General features: G+C 35.6%; 1 protein-coding gene across 2 annotated transcripts in view; it reads right to left on the bottom strand.

The window, feature by feature from the left end:
• LOC129253522 (mite group 2 allergen Tyr p 2-like) overlaps positions 1 to 10,489 on the bottom strand; it is a 72,741-nt gene extending 62,252 nt beyond the window's left edge. The window contains exon 1 of one of the 2 annotated variants that reach the window (XM_054891940.1): positions 10,343 to 10,489. Coding sequence is in view for 1 of the 2 variants with exons in the window: in XM_054891938.1 (XP_054747913.1) it covers positions 10,285 to 10,303 (19 nt within the window). In the remaining variant the exon portion in view is untranslated. The other variant, XM_054891938.1, reaches the window with a different exon arrangement.
• Between the last annotated feature and the right edge of the window lie 6,332 nt (positions 10,490 to 16,821).

Genomic DNA, 16,821 nt, shown 5'->3' with positions numbered 1-16,821 from the left:
AATTATGGGAAGGAATCAAAAAAGAGTGGAATTCGATATCGGTGAGTAGATGCAAGACATTAGTGGAGAGTATGTCCCGAAGATGTGATGCAACTATAAAAAGTTACGGCTAATTAACTAAATATTGAGGTTACTTATGAATCTGATGCGATTCTATAAATTTTTTAATTAAAATTTCAATATAATTACAGCATGCGCTATTGCGGTGTCCAGCTGATAAAGTGGAATTGCAGCAATAATGATTAGAAAGGAATAAGCGGACGGACAAACATTTGTTTTATGAAATTAAATTCTATGTTATAAATAAATTGAATGTTTTTGGAAAGAATAAAATGTTTTTTTTATGTTCTACAATGAAGAAAATGAAGTTAGAGCTGAAGTTAGTCCTGTGTGCTATTTCTCTGTCCATGGCTGTATGTACTGTTTACCACTGCAGAAAGAACAATAACAAAAGCAAAGCTTGCTGAAAAAATATAGAAACAAATAAATAGTTTTCTCATCAAAATATGCTCACAGCTTAAATCATGCAGTGTATTTTATATTTTCTCTGAGAATGCAATAACGGTAAAATGTATTTTTTTTTGTTTAGCTCATCGTCTTAAGTCATTCTCAAACAATTTTTGTAAAGAAAAGTTGAAAAAATTTAAATTCTCTAGAATGGGAAAACGGACCTCACTTGAAAAAAGGGAAGACGTTATTTGTCATTATAAAGAGGGCAAAAGCCAACGAAAAATTGCAGAAATTATTGCTAAATGTTGCAATAAACTGTCTAGCACATTATATGTAGAAAGATTTCGCCACGAAAACAGGATAGAAGATAAGGGCAGATCTGCGCCAAATAAAATATTTAATGATGCAGATAAGAGATGGATTGCTCGCAAAGTTAAAGAAAACCCCGATTTAAGTGCTCCAAAATTAACGAAAGAAGTCGAAAAATACTTAGGGAAGATCTGTAACTCTGAAACTGTTCGGAGAGTTTTGCGCAAGGAAAATTTCATGGAAGGACTGCCCGAAACAAGCCATTGATTAATGCTCGTAATAGAAAACAAAGAATAGAGTTTTGCATTTCCAACATTTGAACAAATACATTTCGTTCTGGAAGTCCGTTGTTTTTGCGGATGAAAGCAAATTCATCCTTTTCAGGTCTGATGGGAAGTTCTGCGTTTGGAGAAAACCAAACAACGCGCTTCAACCACAGTTAAACACGGAGGGGGCAGTGTCATGGTATGGGGTTGCATGTCCTATTCAGACGTCGGAAATTTACCATTTATCGGAATGACGAGATGTATCTAGATCTGCTAAAAGATAATTTTGTACAAAGTGTGGATAAAATGGGCGTTAGGGATTCGTTTAGGTTCTATCAAGACAACGGTCCCAAGAATACGTCTGGTATTGTAAAAACTTGGCTTATCTGGAACTGCCCACATGTAGTGCAGACACCTGCACAGAGTCCAGATCTCAACGTTATTGAGAATTTGTGGTTAATGCTGGAAAATAAAATAAGAAACCACAATATCTCTAATGCTTTTGATCCGAAACGGGCACTACAGGATGAATGGGATAAAATAAGTTCCGATTATACAGCACAACTTGTAGAATCTATGAATTCCCGATTAGAAGCTGTTCTGCATGAAAAGGGATACCCCACTAAGTATTAGCCGTAATCATGACATCGAAATCTTAATGTGTTTATGTTTTTTGAATACTTTTAATTTAGTGCATCATTTAAGCTGTGACTTCAAAACTATAACAGAAGTATTCTAATTTGCCATATTTTTCTTATGAAGAAACATTTTTTGATATTTTTTGTTACTAAATAAAACATGTTATATAACAATAAAAAATATATAAGATTTTTTTCTGTAATGGAAATATCATAAAAGATATTTGATATTTTATTAATTTGTTTGGCTGCATCAAATAAGCTGTGAGTGAATGCATATTGGAATTATGAATTATTAAATAGGAGGAACAGCTCTAATCATGCCATTGCCAGCTTTTTTCGCTGATTTTATAATCAAAATACATCCGCTTTCGGATTTTCCATCTAAGACCTATCCAAGACTTATTTTTTAGGGTTCGGTATACTCACGAAAGTTAAGGATTGATACGTTTTCAACAACTTCGCCAAATAAATTTTGTTAAAAAAACCCAAGACAACTCGAATACTGAAGATGGCATCTTCGCAAAACAGTTATTTTATTTATCAGGATGTTGGCAGGCCTGACGTCAGTTGGGGAGAAATAACACGTTTGTGAAAATTCAGTGAATGACTTGGCAATATTGTGATTAGTGAGATTTAAATTAAGGGTACTCAGAATTTTCAAACAATTTAATTCTTGTTTCTACATTTTGTTAAAGCATAATATCTTAAAAATGTTGTGTGAAAATTTGAAGTGAATCCGGCAAATACCTTTCGAGTTATTCAACCATTAACAAAGGGCGCTCGGGCGCTCCGGAGCAGATAGCAAAACTTTAAATGCGTTTTTCTCAAAACTATGTTTCCTGAACTGGTGATCACTGTAACTTAAGAACCGTTTGATAGATTTCAATGAAATTTATACTGATTATGAAAAATATAAAAAAGTCGTTCCTGATGGAAGGACTTTTTTTCAAAAATTTCTATTTTTTTGCATTTAACTGTCGGTTTTTTTCTACATAATCTGAAAAATATTTCCTGTGGCCGCCATATTTATTTCCATTGCTTTCGTCTACTCCTCCTCTTCACAAACAAATAATTTCACTTTTTTTTGATCGTTTATTCATGTCCTCTCACAACACAGCGAATTCGAAAGACGCCACCTTGTATTCTATCATCCTTGGAACAAAAACAGAGCAGTTAAAAGTTAGAAGCCGTAAAATAGGGTAAACCCGCCCTTGGAGACAAAATGAAACGGAATGATACATTCATGCTTCAGCTGACGGTCCTCCAACCGCTATAAACGCAGCTGACCATCATTATTACATTTTCATATGTGCCCAAAATTATGTAAAAAAATTTCAATCGGCACAAAGTAGTTTTGCTTTCCAATTTTTTTTACAAGTTCGCCTGTTCAGCTGACGTATTTTCCCCCCTCTACGGCGCAGCTGACTATTTTTTTTTATTCTACTAAATGTCAACCATACACAAAAAAAATTTCAGCCGGTATACAATGAGTTGGTAGAAATTTTTTTTCGACACGTTTCGCAGCATCCCGCAGCAAAAACACTGGCTACGGTGGCCGCCAAGGGATACAAAAAAAAACATTACATTTAACAATAGTTCCAAAAAGATTTAAAAAACGGAGTTTATCAATTCCAGAATTACAACTACCATTTATGAGAATTCAATTGAATTAATCTCCAATTTAAATTTGAATTTCTTACAAGAAAATGCTGAATGCCGTCGGCTAGACTCAGTTTATCTTATATTTAAATATACTGATACCTTTTAACAAAGCAATTATATATGTTCAAGAAGGCGCAAAATTTATCTTCTTTTTCTGAATAATTTTTTGAATAACATTTTCATTATGTAAATAAAAAAAAATGATTTAGAGCAATGGATATATTTATTTTTACGCGCCTTTACGCGCTCCATTGCTTGTCTGTTTGCATACTGCAGCTGTCTATTTTAAAAGTGTCAAATATGCCTGGCGTACGACACCATTTAAAACAATTATAAATTTTCCGATTGGGTGACTTTGGTTGACTAATTTTGCGCCACCTGTCATTTATTTATTATACTCAATTTTATAAAAAAAATATTCGCTTTAAAAAAATGTTTATATATTTTTAAGCTGATTTCGTTGACATTGTTGATTATTGAATTTATGGTTGACTGACTTGTTGTTATTGTTGCACAGCATATATCGATGTTATGTTTCAAATAAGTATTTCTTATTAACCCAATATTTGTTAACCTAATGTGGCCAATGCGGAATCTAGTAAAGGCGCCAAAAACTCAGCGTGACGTTGCATATAATGGTGACGTGCAGTTGACTCCTCCTATTTATTTTTTTCTTTCAGTTAAGTCTCTGCTTTAAAAACATTACAGACTATTGACCATAAAAATTAACTTAGAACTATTAAAAATTCATGGTAAAATTAAAAATAGGAATTCAAAAGATTTGATAGAGAGAAATCAAGTGGGACTTATTTAAGGCATTAAGTTCACGAACAGCTCGAAAAATAGGGGAATACCTGGCATATCGCATTCGTACATTGCAACAATAAAACAGAACATTTCGAACAAAATAAAAAAAAGCAATATGGACCATCGGAACATTAAAGGAAAAAGCGGATGAACTGGCAAGAGAGGGATTTGCCATGAATAATATTCTTGCAGAATCGGTATTCACACCACTGAGTGCAATCAATAATTCGATGTCCCTAAAATACCTCTGAATCAAGTAGCCAAAATAGGCATCCCCACAAAACGAAGAAAAAGAAAACGATTTCCTTTGTTAATACCCTGCTTTATGGGGGTAGTATGGTATTTTTTTTTTTTTATTTTTTTTTTTTTTTTTTTTTTTAATTATTCTATAACATCTTAAGATTATTGTGTGAAAGTTTGAAGTGCATTAGAGTAAAATTGACAAAGACACAAAGGATTAAGTATCTACCTCTCCAACCGGATTTCACGCTGCCGAAAATCTTTAAACGCGTTTTTCTCACACTTGCCTTTTTTACGGTCGGTGTCCACTGTAGATTCATATCTACTGCACCGATTCTTTTCAAATTTGGTTTTTTTGTTTCTTTACTTTATTCACGAGGTAATGACGTCGAGTTTTTTTTTTTTTAAATTTTGTCATATTTTAAAACAACAAAGTTTTCAAGTTTTTTTTATGAAAAATCGGTGTTTTGACTTCAAAGCGCTTTAAAAAATTAAAAAAAAAAAAAAAAATTCGACGTTGTTACCTGCGAAACTTTATTAGCTGATGAAATCAATTTGGTTTTTTGATTTTAGTTGATCCAGTAATGAGTTCTGTGGGACACCGCAATAAAACTTTTTTATGAGACGTCCGCGAAGATTCGCTGCCACCAACTCATTTCTTCATAAAAATCAATTAAAATTTCACACAATATTCTTTAAATATGACTTTATAATGAAGTAATTTTAAAATTTTGAATAAATCAACTGTGTCGACAAAAAAAATTTCGAAAAATATGCTTGTTTTACACCGAATTAACCATACTACCCCCTTATGGAAGGAAATAATGTCAACCCCCTTTGAAAGTCTGGAACAACTATCTGGGCTAGACGTAGATAAACTAATAGGGTTCATAAACCGCACATACTGGATATAGCTATAAATAACCATTAAACCAGTTGGTAGCGAGGATGTGGCCATGAAATGGTGCGGAAGCGCTAGCTGGATTGTGGTTGAATCAAAGTTGGTAAATCTATCATCCTTGAACAAAATTTATTTCCCCTGACAGATTCTGTTATTTCTCCAGCTACTGCTTATACAATGATTAGCTAAGTTTCCCACCAAAGCTCGTCTCTTCACTCAACTTGTCTATAACAAAAATACATCAAACGAACTGCCGACACGATCATTGCAAATATCAGCGAACGAAATAAATGTTTACATTTTTATTAAATATTTTCAGATAAAGTAAATTAAAATTAAATTAAAAAATTTAATTGATGTTTTGTCTTGTAATTTGGTTTCAAGCTGCAAGATTTAGATTTAGTCTTTCGTGTCAAGCAACAGGATTTTTGTTTCGCTGGTCAACATTTGTGCACCCCCACTGAAATTGAAATTTGAAAAGGTCGAGTCAAGGAGCACCAGGAGATTTGGTGGCTCCTAAAACACTCAGGCTAAAAAGCTCATTGTATTTAAAGCTCTGGGAAGGAGGTTGGTAATCAAGAAGGAAAGGAAAAAAGTATCAGAGAAAGAGATAGGAACGAATAGAGACAGACATAGAGATAGAGATAGAGGTAAATATAGAGATAGAAATAGAGATAGAGATAGCGATAGAGATAGGGATAGAGATAGAGATAGAGATAGAGATAGAGATAGAGATAGAGATAGGGATAGAGATAGAGATAGAGATAGAGATAGAGATAGAGATAGAGATAGAGATAGAGATAGAGATAGAGATAGAAATAGAGATAGAGATAGAGATAGAGATAGAGATAGAGATAGAGATAGAGATAGAGATAGAGATAGAGATAGAGATAGAGATAGAGATAGAGATAGAGATAGAGATAGAGATAGAGATAGAGATAGAGATAGAGATAGAGATAGAGATAGAGATAGAGATAGAGATAGAGATAGAGATAGAGATAGAGATAGAGATAGAGATAGAGATAGAGATAGAGATAGAGATAGAGATAGAGATAGAGATAGAGATAGAGATAGAGATAGAGATAGAGATAGAGATAGAGATAGAGATAGAGATAGAGATAGAGATAGAGATAGAGATAGAGATAGAGATAGAGATAGAGATAGAGATAGAGATAGAGATAGAGATAGAGATAGAGATAGAGATAGAGATAGAGATAGAAATAGAGATACAGATAGAGATAGAGATAGAGATAGAGATAGAGATAGAGATAGAGATAGAGATAGAAATAGAGATAGAGATAGAGATAGAGATAGAGATAGAGATAGAGATAGAGATAGAGATAGAGATAGAGATAGAGATAGAGATAGAGTTAGAGATAGAGATAGAGATAGAGTTAGAGATAGAGATAGAGATAGAGATAGAGATAGAGATAGAGATAGAGATAGAGATAGAGATAGAGATAGAGATAGAGATAGAGATAGAGATAGAGATAGAGATAGAGATAGAGATAGAGATAGAGATAGAGATAGAGATAGAGATAGAGATAGAGATAGAGATAGAGATAGAGATAGAGATAGAGATAGAGATAGAGATAGAGATAGAGATAGAGATAGAGATAGAGATAGAGATAGAGATAGAGATAGAGATAGAGATAGAGATAGAGATAGAGATAGAGATAGAGATAGAGATAGAGATAGAGATAGAGATAGAGATAGAGATAGAGATAGAGATAGAGATAGAGATAGAGATAGAGATAGAGATAGAGATAGAGATAGAGATAGAGATAGAGATAGAGATAGAGATAGAGATAGAGATAGAGATAGAGATAGAGATAAGGATAGAGATAGAGATAGAGATAGAGATAGAGATAGAAATAGAGATAGAGATAGAGATAGAGATAGAGATAGAGATAGAGATAGAGATAGAGATAGAGATAGAGATAGACATAGAGATAGAGATAGAGATAGAGATAGAGATAGAGATAGAGATAGAGATAGAGATAGAGATAGAGATAGAGATAGAGATAGAGATAGAGATAGAGATAGAGATAGAGATAGAGATAGAGATAGAGATAGAGATAGAGATAGAGATAGAGATAGAGATAGAGATAGAGATAGAGATAGAGATAGAGATAGAGATAGAGATAGAGATAGAGATAGAGATAGAGATAGAGATAGAGATAGAGACAGAGGTAGAGGTAGAGATAGAGACAAAGATAGTTAGTCCTGTGAGAATTTTCCAGATTCTTTGGCAAATCTGTAAATATCCTCCAGTTTTAGAGAACGAATATTACCCTTTCTCATAACATCGGAACCCAAAACTCGTAGCCGTGCTCTAGCAAAGGCAGGATACTCACAGAGAAAGTGCTCAGTGCTATCCACCTCCTACAAGCATGACAGGCACACTGGGTCCTCAATGATTCCAATGGTGGTCATATACTGACCCATGGGTTGTGTCCTGTAATGATACCGACCATCAACCGAATGTCTTTCCTTCTAAGTTTTAGTAGAAAGTTTGACAGTTTTCTGTTCGGACTTGTCACAAAACACTCAGTTCTGCAGCGTTCTAGACCGTACCATCGTTCTTTATGTAAATTGCCTACATAATCGCTGATCCAATACATGATTCCTGCACCCCCACTACGTAAGTTTTGCGTTGCCTTGGAAAATAATCCTTGGTGCAACAGTACCTTTATTTTATGTAGTACTGTAGAACAACGCGCTAAAATTATTGAAACTTATTATAAAAATTATTATCTTTCAGAACAGCATATCGCACAATTCTTGATTGTTTTGGTTGAAATGATCATACGAATAAGTCGACAATTCAAAGGCTGGTGAAACAATTAAGAAACTGGTTGTGTTGAGGAAAGAAAAATTATTATCAGATCAAGTTTTTGCACACTTTTCAGATCAAGTTTTTGGACCCTTTTCAGAGGATATACTCGTATTAGTTACAAGAGATGCAAAATTTTTTCAGAGTGGAGATATTTCGAAAAAACCCAATCACGCATGTACAAATATTAGTTAAATGAGGGAAATTACCGTCACATTTGAATATCTGGAGTTGCAATAAGAAAATGTTTTGCTTCTCACAGCTCCAATATTTAAATTTAAAAAGATATATATTAGTTAATTGAAATAAAAGTGAGCATTTACCAAATTTTATGAAAACCTAACAACGTTTACTATATTTGATCACCAGATCTACGTGAACCAGGCACCGTGTGCTGCAGCCTCCTCTCACACCAAAAGCCAGTTAGTGTTGGTGGATATGCGGGCGAGCTTTCATTCGGCAAAATCCCATTCCCCCAACGCCTTGTGTTCTGTAATCGAGAGTAGCAGCTGGCGGTTAGCAGCTGACGATGATGAATCATACCGGTCGTAAAAGACGAAACTTGGGAGAGAGCGATAAATAACTTTTTATATAATATATACATATGAATATTTGTATGTAAATATGCACACATGAATGTGTGTATGTATATTTGAAATGTAAAATTGTTTGTAGCGTTGAAAGCTAACAACAATAAATGAGAGTGAGAGTATGCGCAGCAGAGACCGATGGAAGATAAAAATAATTATTCGTATGAGCAAATTTATAAGGTAAGTAGGTACAAAATTAAAACAAATTTATACACACACACACACATGTAACGATGTATGTGTATGTGTGTACGGTTTTTTGTATGGTCGAGCAAAGCGCAATTGAAACGATTCTAAGATTGGGGTAGCGCATAAAAGAATCAGAAAACGTGCAAATCCAATATAAAACAAAATTAAAAAGACGAGCAGCAAACAAAAAGTTTGTGAAACAATAAAGTTTGTGGATAAAATAATGTGACTAAGGTTCCGAAGTGGTGCGGAAATGTGGAGTGCGGAACTAATCAGCTGATAACACAGATTGCACAGTGCAGCGAATAAAAAAACGTTTGAATATAATACCAATTTAAGCACTGGTCTTCCACACTATGTGACTGTGGTTCGTTCGTTCCTTCCTTTAGTATAGCAAAGCGCACAATTTAAATCATGTGAACTAGTGAAAGCACTGCGAGAGTGTGGGAAGAGTGAGCACACATAAGCCTACTGCGCTGAGGCTGATGCCAGAACTCGTCATAACGCACACACACACACACACACTCACCCATTGACATCTCGCAATGGACTTATTCATAGGAGCAGCAAAAATCAATAGAAAACCTGTTCGGCAACAAAACAAGCACACACATACACACATAAAAACATGAGCGCAGACGCACCTGTATAAGTGCATATATGTTATAATGTTGTTATTAGTGTAAGTGAGCAAGGCAGGGCAATGTTTGTTGGCTGTACTTATATATGCTCACACTCGCAAACTTTAGCCACGCTCCCCACAACCAACCAACGTCCACCCCCATGTACGGCAGCGCAGCGCTGCTAGCGTACACGGTAGATGGCACGAAAGCACAAATTATTATGTTTGACTACATTTGAACGACGCTGCTGAGCGTGTGTATGTATGTACATGCATATGTACATTTGCTCACGAGCACACAAGTTCACTCTCTACGGCCGTTTGCCGCTTCAACGCAGCAAAGCGTGACGAAAAGCCTTGTAGTGAATTTTCAAGTTCACTGTCAAGGTCGCCCGCTCTCGTCGCAGCTTGACACTCGCACTCATACTCTCGCACGCGCAATGGCACTCATCGGCGCACAACCACTTTATAAATACATACATATATGAGTGTATGAGAAAAAAAAAACATTTTGGTGTGACTGTGCCAAAAGTGTTACGCTGGCGTTTAAAAGCCAGCTGCCGCAGCAGCAACAGCGCCAGGTTTTACTTTTCATTTTCTCTTTCTCTTTTACATTCTTATTCAAATTTATTTTATATGCATTTCTCATGCGCTTCGGTGCTTTAATGTTTTTTTTTGTACATTTTTTTATTCTTTTTTTTTGTATATAGCTTTTAAGGCTTTGTTGACAAACATATATGTATTGAGCCTGCTATTTATTGCAACACTTACCTCTTATGCAGTTACACATTAACTTTTTTATTCTCTTATATGGTATGCAACGGCTTACTTTTTAAGTTTCGCAGCTGCGGATTATTGCGTGCAGTTTTAGTTTTCCATTAGACACAACGCCTTAGTTTAATTTTATTTTATTTTTTCCTTTACTATTTTTCCATATGTTCGAGATTTACGTAGTTAAAAATAAATATGAGCCACGCCACCAGCTCAGCAGTTTGTAAAATAGGTACATTTCACAGCTAGAGTTACCAACTCAGCGGTATTGCTCGCTCGGAAGGGTTCGAGAAGGTCAGAGATGATGGGTTGTTGTGTTCAGGGGTGGAGAGAAAACAATATTTTTTACTATAATATCAAGTTTACCCGCCCGTATTGTTCATAAAAATGGGCATATTTTATTCAGCGCGATAATGAAATGGTAAATCAAATTGCGCGTTTTACAAAAAATAAAACAAAATCTAAAAAAAAATTAAAAAAGTTTTTCAAAATGGTTTGAAAAATAAATAGTTTTATGTAGCGAAAAAAAATCATCCGCACTTCCATAAAGAATGTAATTGTGAGTATTGTGAGTACGCATTGAAAATTAGGTCTCAGATTGGTTCGCGTTAGAAATCGGGCCGACGCACAGTGCTGCGACTACCTATAAAAAGAAGGCAAAAGTAGAAAAATGTATGGGTTTTTCTAAGAATTTGCTTCTTGACTGTATGAGCATACGCTGTAATTATTTCTTTTTCATATATTTTATATTTTTGATCAAATTGAAACTAAAATGAATATTAGAATTTTTTTTCCTCAAGCATTTCAATGCTAATTATGTGCATGTTTATATAAAAAATAAAAATAAAATTTCATAAGCAAATTTCACATTAATGGCATGAAAGTAATCAATTTATATTGAGCTTTCTTCGCAATCAGTTAAAATTTTCAGTCGTACAGAAACTCGCAAATATTCATTTTTAAAATGAGCTTTTATTTGAAATTATACATCTTATGGAAAATAACTGCGGATCTGATGAAACTATTGACATAAAATATTAATTAAAATAATTATTAATAAATTATACGACATTAAAGGCTATTGAATATAAAAACCAGTTTTTTTTATTTTTGCAAAAGCTTTTGATAGGGCTTTTGTGGGTTCGATCCCACGTAAAGCACGGTCCTCGCACTTTTCCAAATTTACCTACTTCCCCTGTTTCTAATAAAAAATGCATTCCTCAAAAACGTATCCTTTTCATTCTTACTCCCGCACAATAGTCAGCGCATTACTTGCATTGTGGCTGATAAAACAAGCAAAAAAAAAAAAAAACAAAGAAAAAAGACAGTTACACATTGCATCAGTGGCGCCAGCAAGAGGAAGCGGGCGACCGCGGTAATAGCGCAGACACACGAAATTTAGCGAAGTCTTCAACCATCTGTCAGAAAAATATAAAACACAGATGGCGCTGCTAGCAGTAAGAAGGCATTTCCACTACTTAAGACTGGTAGCGGCAGGCTAATCATCTACCCTGTCAGAAATCAAAATAGATTAACGAAACCAACGCAAGACTGAGCCTTGTCAAGGCCCTAACTATGCTCCCGAGAAAAATGAAAAAGGAAAAAAAAGAAAAGGGATTTGCTCCAAGATGTAATTAAAATTCTCGAAAAACGCAATATTGACAGCAATGTCCTGGCAGTAATTAGGCATCTCAACCCCGAAAACACCACTTCGGTAAAGATTAATAATGAAATATCAACCCCAATACCGGTGGCAGCAGGGATAAGCTAAGGCGACAGCTTAAGTCCTATACTATTCAATCTGATTATGACCGGGTTAATATCTGCTGTAAAATCTACACGGACAAGAGGATAAACATGTCCGTCCCTCCAAGCAAAATGATTACAAGAAAAATCCGGCTAATAGGGTCTTATCATATTTAGACTGAGAGCGGTAGCAACAGACCAGTTAACCGTAGACCAGGCTAAATCGCTAGAATGGGCAAAGGGAGTAATATCCGACTTGGGAAAACCGGCGGGTGTTACTCCTAAAAGACAACGGTCTGCAGAGCAAGCAATAGAATGGGTCGCCAAAAAACAAAAGGTAAGTGGCCATAAGCATCCAACCTTTAGTGAGGAGGCAAAGGGCGGGGGTGAGATACTGGCCATCATCGACAAGGGAGAAGAGGAAGGAGCCATTCCTAAAGAAGTGTACCTTCAGATCATAGAGGAACTTCCCAAACCTGCTCCCCTTTGTCATGATGCAGCCTGGTATCAGGGTAGAGCTAAACACAAACAAAAGGAAGGGGAATAAATTGTTTGTGAAGAAGAAGAGTAGGCAAAAGCAAAGGAAACAAACAAGCACAAGAAATTATACGCACACACACACACTTTCTTGTCACGGCGTCTTCCGCATAAAAACGTAACAAAACTGCAATTTGAGGTTTTATATTTATTTGGGTTTTCACAATTTAACACGCAAAACTTTGTTTTAATTAGTTTGTTTATTTAGTTTTAATCTCACAAATCACAATATTACCAAGCCATTCACTGAATTTTCACGTACATGCAATTTCTTTTACTTTTTTTTTTTGTTCGTTTGTTTTGTATTGCGAAAGGAGCTGACGTCACAGTTAAATTAAATGTTGCTTAATAGCGCCACCTTTAGTACTCAATTCGTCTTGATCCGGATGCTCTCCCAAACACTGGAATAAGTGTTGGGCTTCCAACTCTAACGATAATTGACATTTATTTACTTATTTTTACTTATTTTTTGCTTATAACTAGACACATTGTATTTCATGTAATATATAAAATTGTTGATGAACAGGGTTTAGATCAATAATAAAGAAACAAATGAAGACATTAAATGATTAACGGAATGTTGCCACACAGCTTTCTGCGTATGATAAAAGCGCACATTTCCCCACCTGTTTGTGAGAAGGCCTCCTGAGCTACCTATGAAAAATGGTCTGCGCTAATGAATTTCTAATGTAATGTAAAATAGTGATGGCATGATTTTCTAAAACTCTTGCATCTCGAATCCATGAATCAACATTTTGCGCAATCCGGCTAGGCGTGCAGTAGCATATCTCATACCAAGTAGTACCATTCTTCAACGGAATACTTCTATTTCCTGCTAATTTTACTTTTTTGACCTTTCAGTAACTTGAAGTGATGTTAATACTATTTCTAATAGTTAAGTTTAGTTGTTTATATAGTACTCTGCTCTTTTAGGCATTTCAGTTAGGGAAAATAATTTAATTAATTAATTTGACTTTTGTACGATTTTTGCATACAAACAATTATTCGCGGAATATAGAATGGAATACAAGTGATTTTTATCGTGGAATCTTCGAACGCGTATAAAAGGCATATTTTGTATTTTTTTATAAAAGTGGTAAAAATACAACAACTGCTGCTGCAGAAATAAACACTGTTCACGGAAAAAATACCGTTAGTACAAGGACTGCGCAAAAGTGCTTTTCAAAATTCCGAAGTGGTAACTGCAACGTGGAGGATGCCCCGAGCGCTGGTCGTCCTGAAGTCTTTAAATCCGACGCCTTGCTCGAACTCGTGGAAGCTGAGCCAAATTTGACTGCCGATATGATAGCTCAGAGGTTAAATTCATCGCAAGGAATAGTTCACAGGCACCTGGTTCAGTTGGGAAAGGTTTCAAAGCTGGGAAAAGGGGTTCTGCATAAACTTTCCGTCAGCAGAGAGTGAATGTGTGTTTTCAGCTGCTGCAACGGCTTGAAAATGAAAGTTTTTTGAACCGTATGGTTACTGGTGATGAAAACTGGGTTCTATACAATAATCCTGTTCGCAAACGCCAATGGTTAGATGAAGATGAAACACCAGAACCGACCCCTAGAGACGACCTTCACCCCAAGAAGATTCTCCTGTCTATTTGGTGGGATATGACCACTATTATTTATTATGAACTTCTGGAACCAAACCAGACGATAACTGCTGATTATTAAATATTTCCATCAGCTATCAAACCTGAATGAGGCACTTAAAAAAAATCGACCGTCTTTAGTGAATAGACGCAAAGTTTTGTTTCACCTTGACAACGCAAGACCTCATACCGCAAGGCAAACATTAGGCGAGCTGAACGAGCTCGGATGGGAGCTAATGCTGCATCCACCATACTCTCCGGATAGTGCACCTTGTGATTATCACCTCTTCCATGGACTTCAATCCCATATGAGTAACAAGAACTACTCCTCAAAAGGAGCTATAAAAAGGGATATCGAAACGTATTTTGGCTCCAAGGACAAACAATTTTTTGAGCAAGGAATTAAAAATTTGCCTAAACGTTGGGAAGACATGGTAAATAATGAAGGAAAATATATTATTGATTAATAAATACTTTACACATCTTTTTTATTATTTTAAAAAACGAACGAACTTATGGACTGACCTGATATCTTAAATATATTTTATGCCCTATGGAAATCAGATTACTTTGTAAAGTACAAAAGAGTAGTAAATTTTTCAAATCTCCTGAAAGATAAAAGTCTATACTTTTCTTTCATAAAATAGAAAAGACATGATTTTACGTGGTATCCCAATAGACAAATTTTATTCTTTGCCCCAGTGGGCTCTTACAAGGGCAGAAATTTACTTCAGCCCTACATGGTTTTTAGATTCACTCCGATTCACTCGTATTTTTATTTTCAACAAAATAAATTTGCTTTCAAAATATAGCGAGTCTAAACTTAAGAGCTCAATTTTGTTAAAGAAATTAATTATGCTGTTAGTGTAAGTTATTGTTAAAGCAAAAATGTAAAGTGTAAGGCCTGAAACTGATGAGGTTCTGACTAAAATATTTTGTTTGAAATGTGCCAAGTTCAAGGGCATTTTTGCTGCGTATTATTAATTTTATACAAAAATTAGAGCAGCAACATTGGGAATGGATAAATTATCTCTCCAACAATACCAAATGTGTTAATACGTGCACATCGTGCTGAGAGGGGCTGCGCCAAAATTCAAAATAGAAAGAAGTACATACATAATTAGAACTTTTTCGTTCTTACCTGCCTTTGCACCTCAGCAATGCTACGCATGATGAGCTGTAATTTGATATTTTTTTTACATATATTGTTTTCCCTTACCATCTTTATTTGTTCTTTTTTTCAGAGAATTGAAAAACTTGGAATTGGTTGGTTGGTTGATTAAAGTGGCAATTCTCTGATTACTCTTTGTTCCCGAGCAGTAAAAACAAAATGATGGGTCAACGGTTTTCAACGACTGAACAAGCGGTAGAAGCCTTTAAAGAGCTCGCTTTCAAGTTAAATATTTACCTTATTTAATCAGCGATCCAAATGTATTTTCTCAGTGGACTCTTCGGTTAGAGAACTTTCTGTGTATGAGGTTAGCTTCTTCTCTAAGTTATTTGCATGATTCAGATGGCTTGAAAATTTACAGTCGTTTAGAGGACGTAACTGATTGCATAAGATCTCAAGAGGACTTAACAGGATTGGAAGCTTGGTGTGATGATAACTCCTTACCTTTTAATGTCAGAACTTGTCCTTCAGTAGACGCAAAGTTGCGATTGATTTCGATTGAACAACAACTTATGAAAAGAAAGATTTAGGGAAAGAAAGACTTTAGCATCGTAAATGTCGTTTTCTAAACACATAGGCTTTATATCGCCAAGTATACGTCTATGATAGGGATTGTAGTAAGGAATTTACACGAGTTCAAGAAAATCAGTAATGGAATTCAAACATAATGGCGTGATTGCATTATGTTTGGCTGGCAAATCACAACCAGCGATTGCGTTCGTTTATCGCACCATTACTCGATACAATGATACTGGTAGCATCGCGAAACGTCATGGAGGTGGTCATCAAAAGTCTGCAACGCCACGTGGAATGGTTGAAAAAGTGAAGGAGCGACTTAAGCGAAATCCCCGACGAAGTGACAATCAAATGGCGAAGTAACTGAACGCCGCATACTGAAAAGTGATCTCAAAGTCAAGTCTTACAAGATCCAAAAGGCGCATGATCTCACACCAAAGCAGCAACAAGTCAAGCTTGAGAGAGCGAAGGAGTTACTTCGCTTGGCTGAAAGCCATACATTTGCGAGCATTGTGTTTTCTGACGAGAAAATTTTCAAAATTGAGCAATTCGTAAACTCCCAAAACGATAGCGCTCATTTGAGAGAATTTGAGTAATCGTTTGGCAACCAGGAGGCAGCATCCGCCACAGGTAATGGTTTAGGCCGCTGTAACCGCAGATGGGGGCTTTCCAATTGTTGGCATCGAGCGTGGCGTCAAGGTATATATTATATATATATGTAATTGGCGCGTACACCCTTTTTGGGTGTTTGGCCGAGCTCCTCCTCCTATTTGTGGTGTGTGTCTTGATGTTGTTCCACAAATGGAGGGACCTACAGTTTCAAGCCGACTCCGAACGGCAAATATTTTTTATGAGGAGCTTTTTCATGTTTGCAGTTTGCGATTCATTTCTGGACCGTCTCAAAACCATAGTCAAGGCAAAATGTGGTCAGGTGATAGAGCAATAGTAAATTGATTCTTAATTTTGTTAT

The sequence above is a fragment of the Anastrepha obliqua genome, chromosome 1, assembly GCF_027943255.1.
Source record: "Anastrepha obliqua isolate idAnaObli1 chromosome 1, idAnaObli1_1.0, whole genome shotgun sequence".
In the NCBI taxonomy this organism is placed as follows: Eukaryota; Metazoa; Arthropoda; class Insecta; order Diptera; family Tephritidae; genus Anastrepha; species Anastrepha obliqua.
The sequence above is the reverse complement of the archived record's forward strand: the minus strand, read 5'-3'. Positions and strand labels throughout refer to the sequence as shown.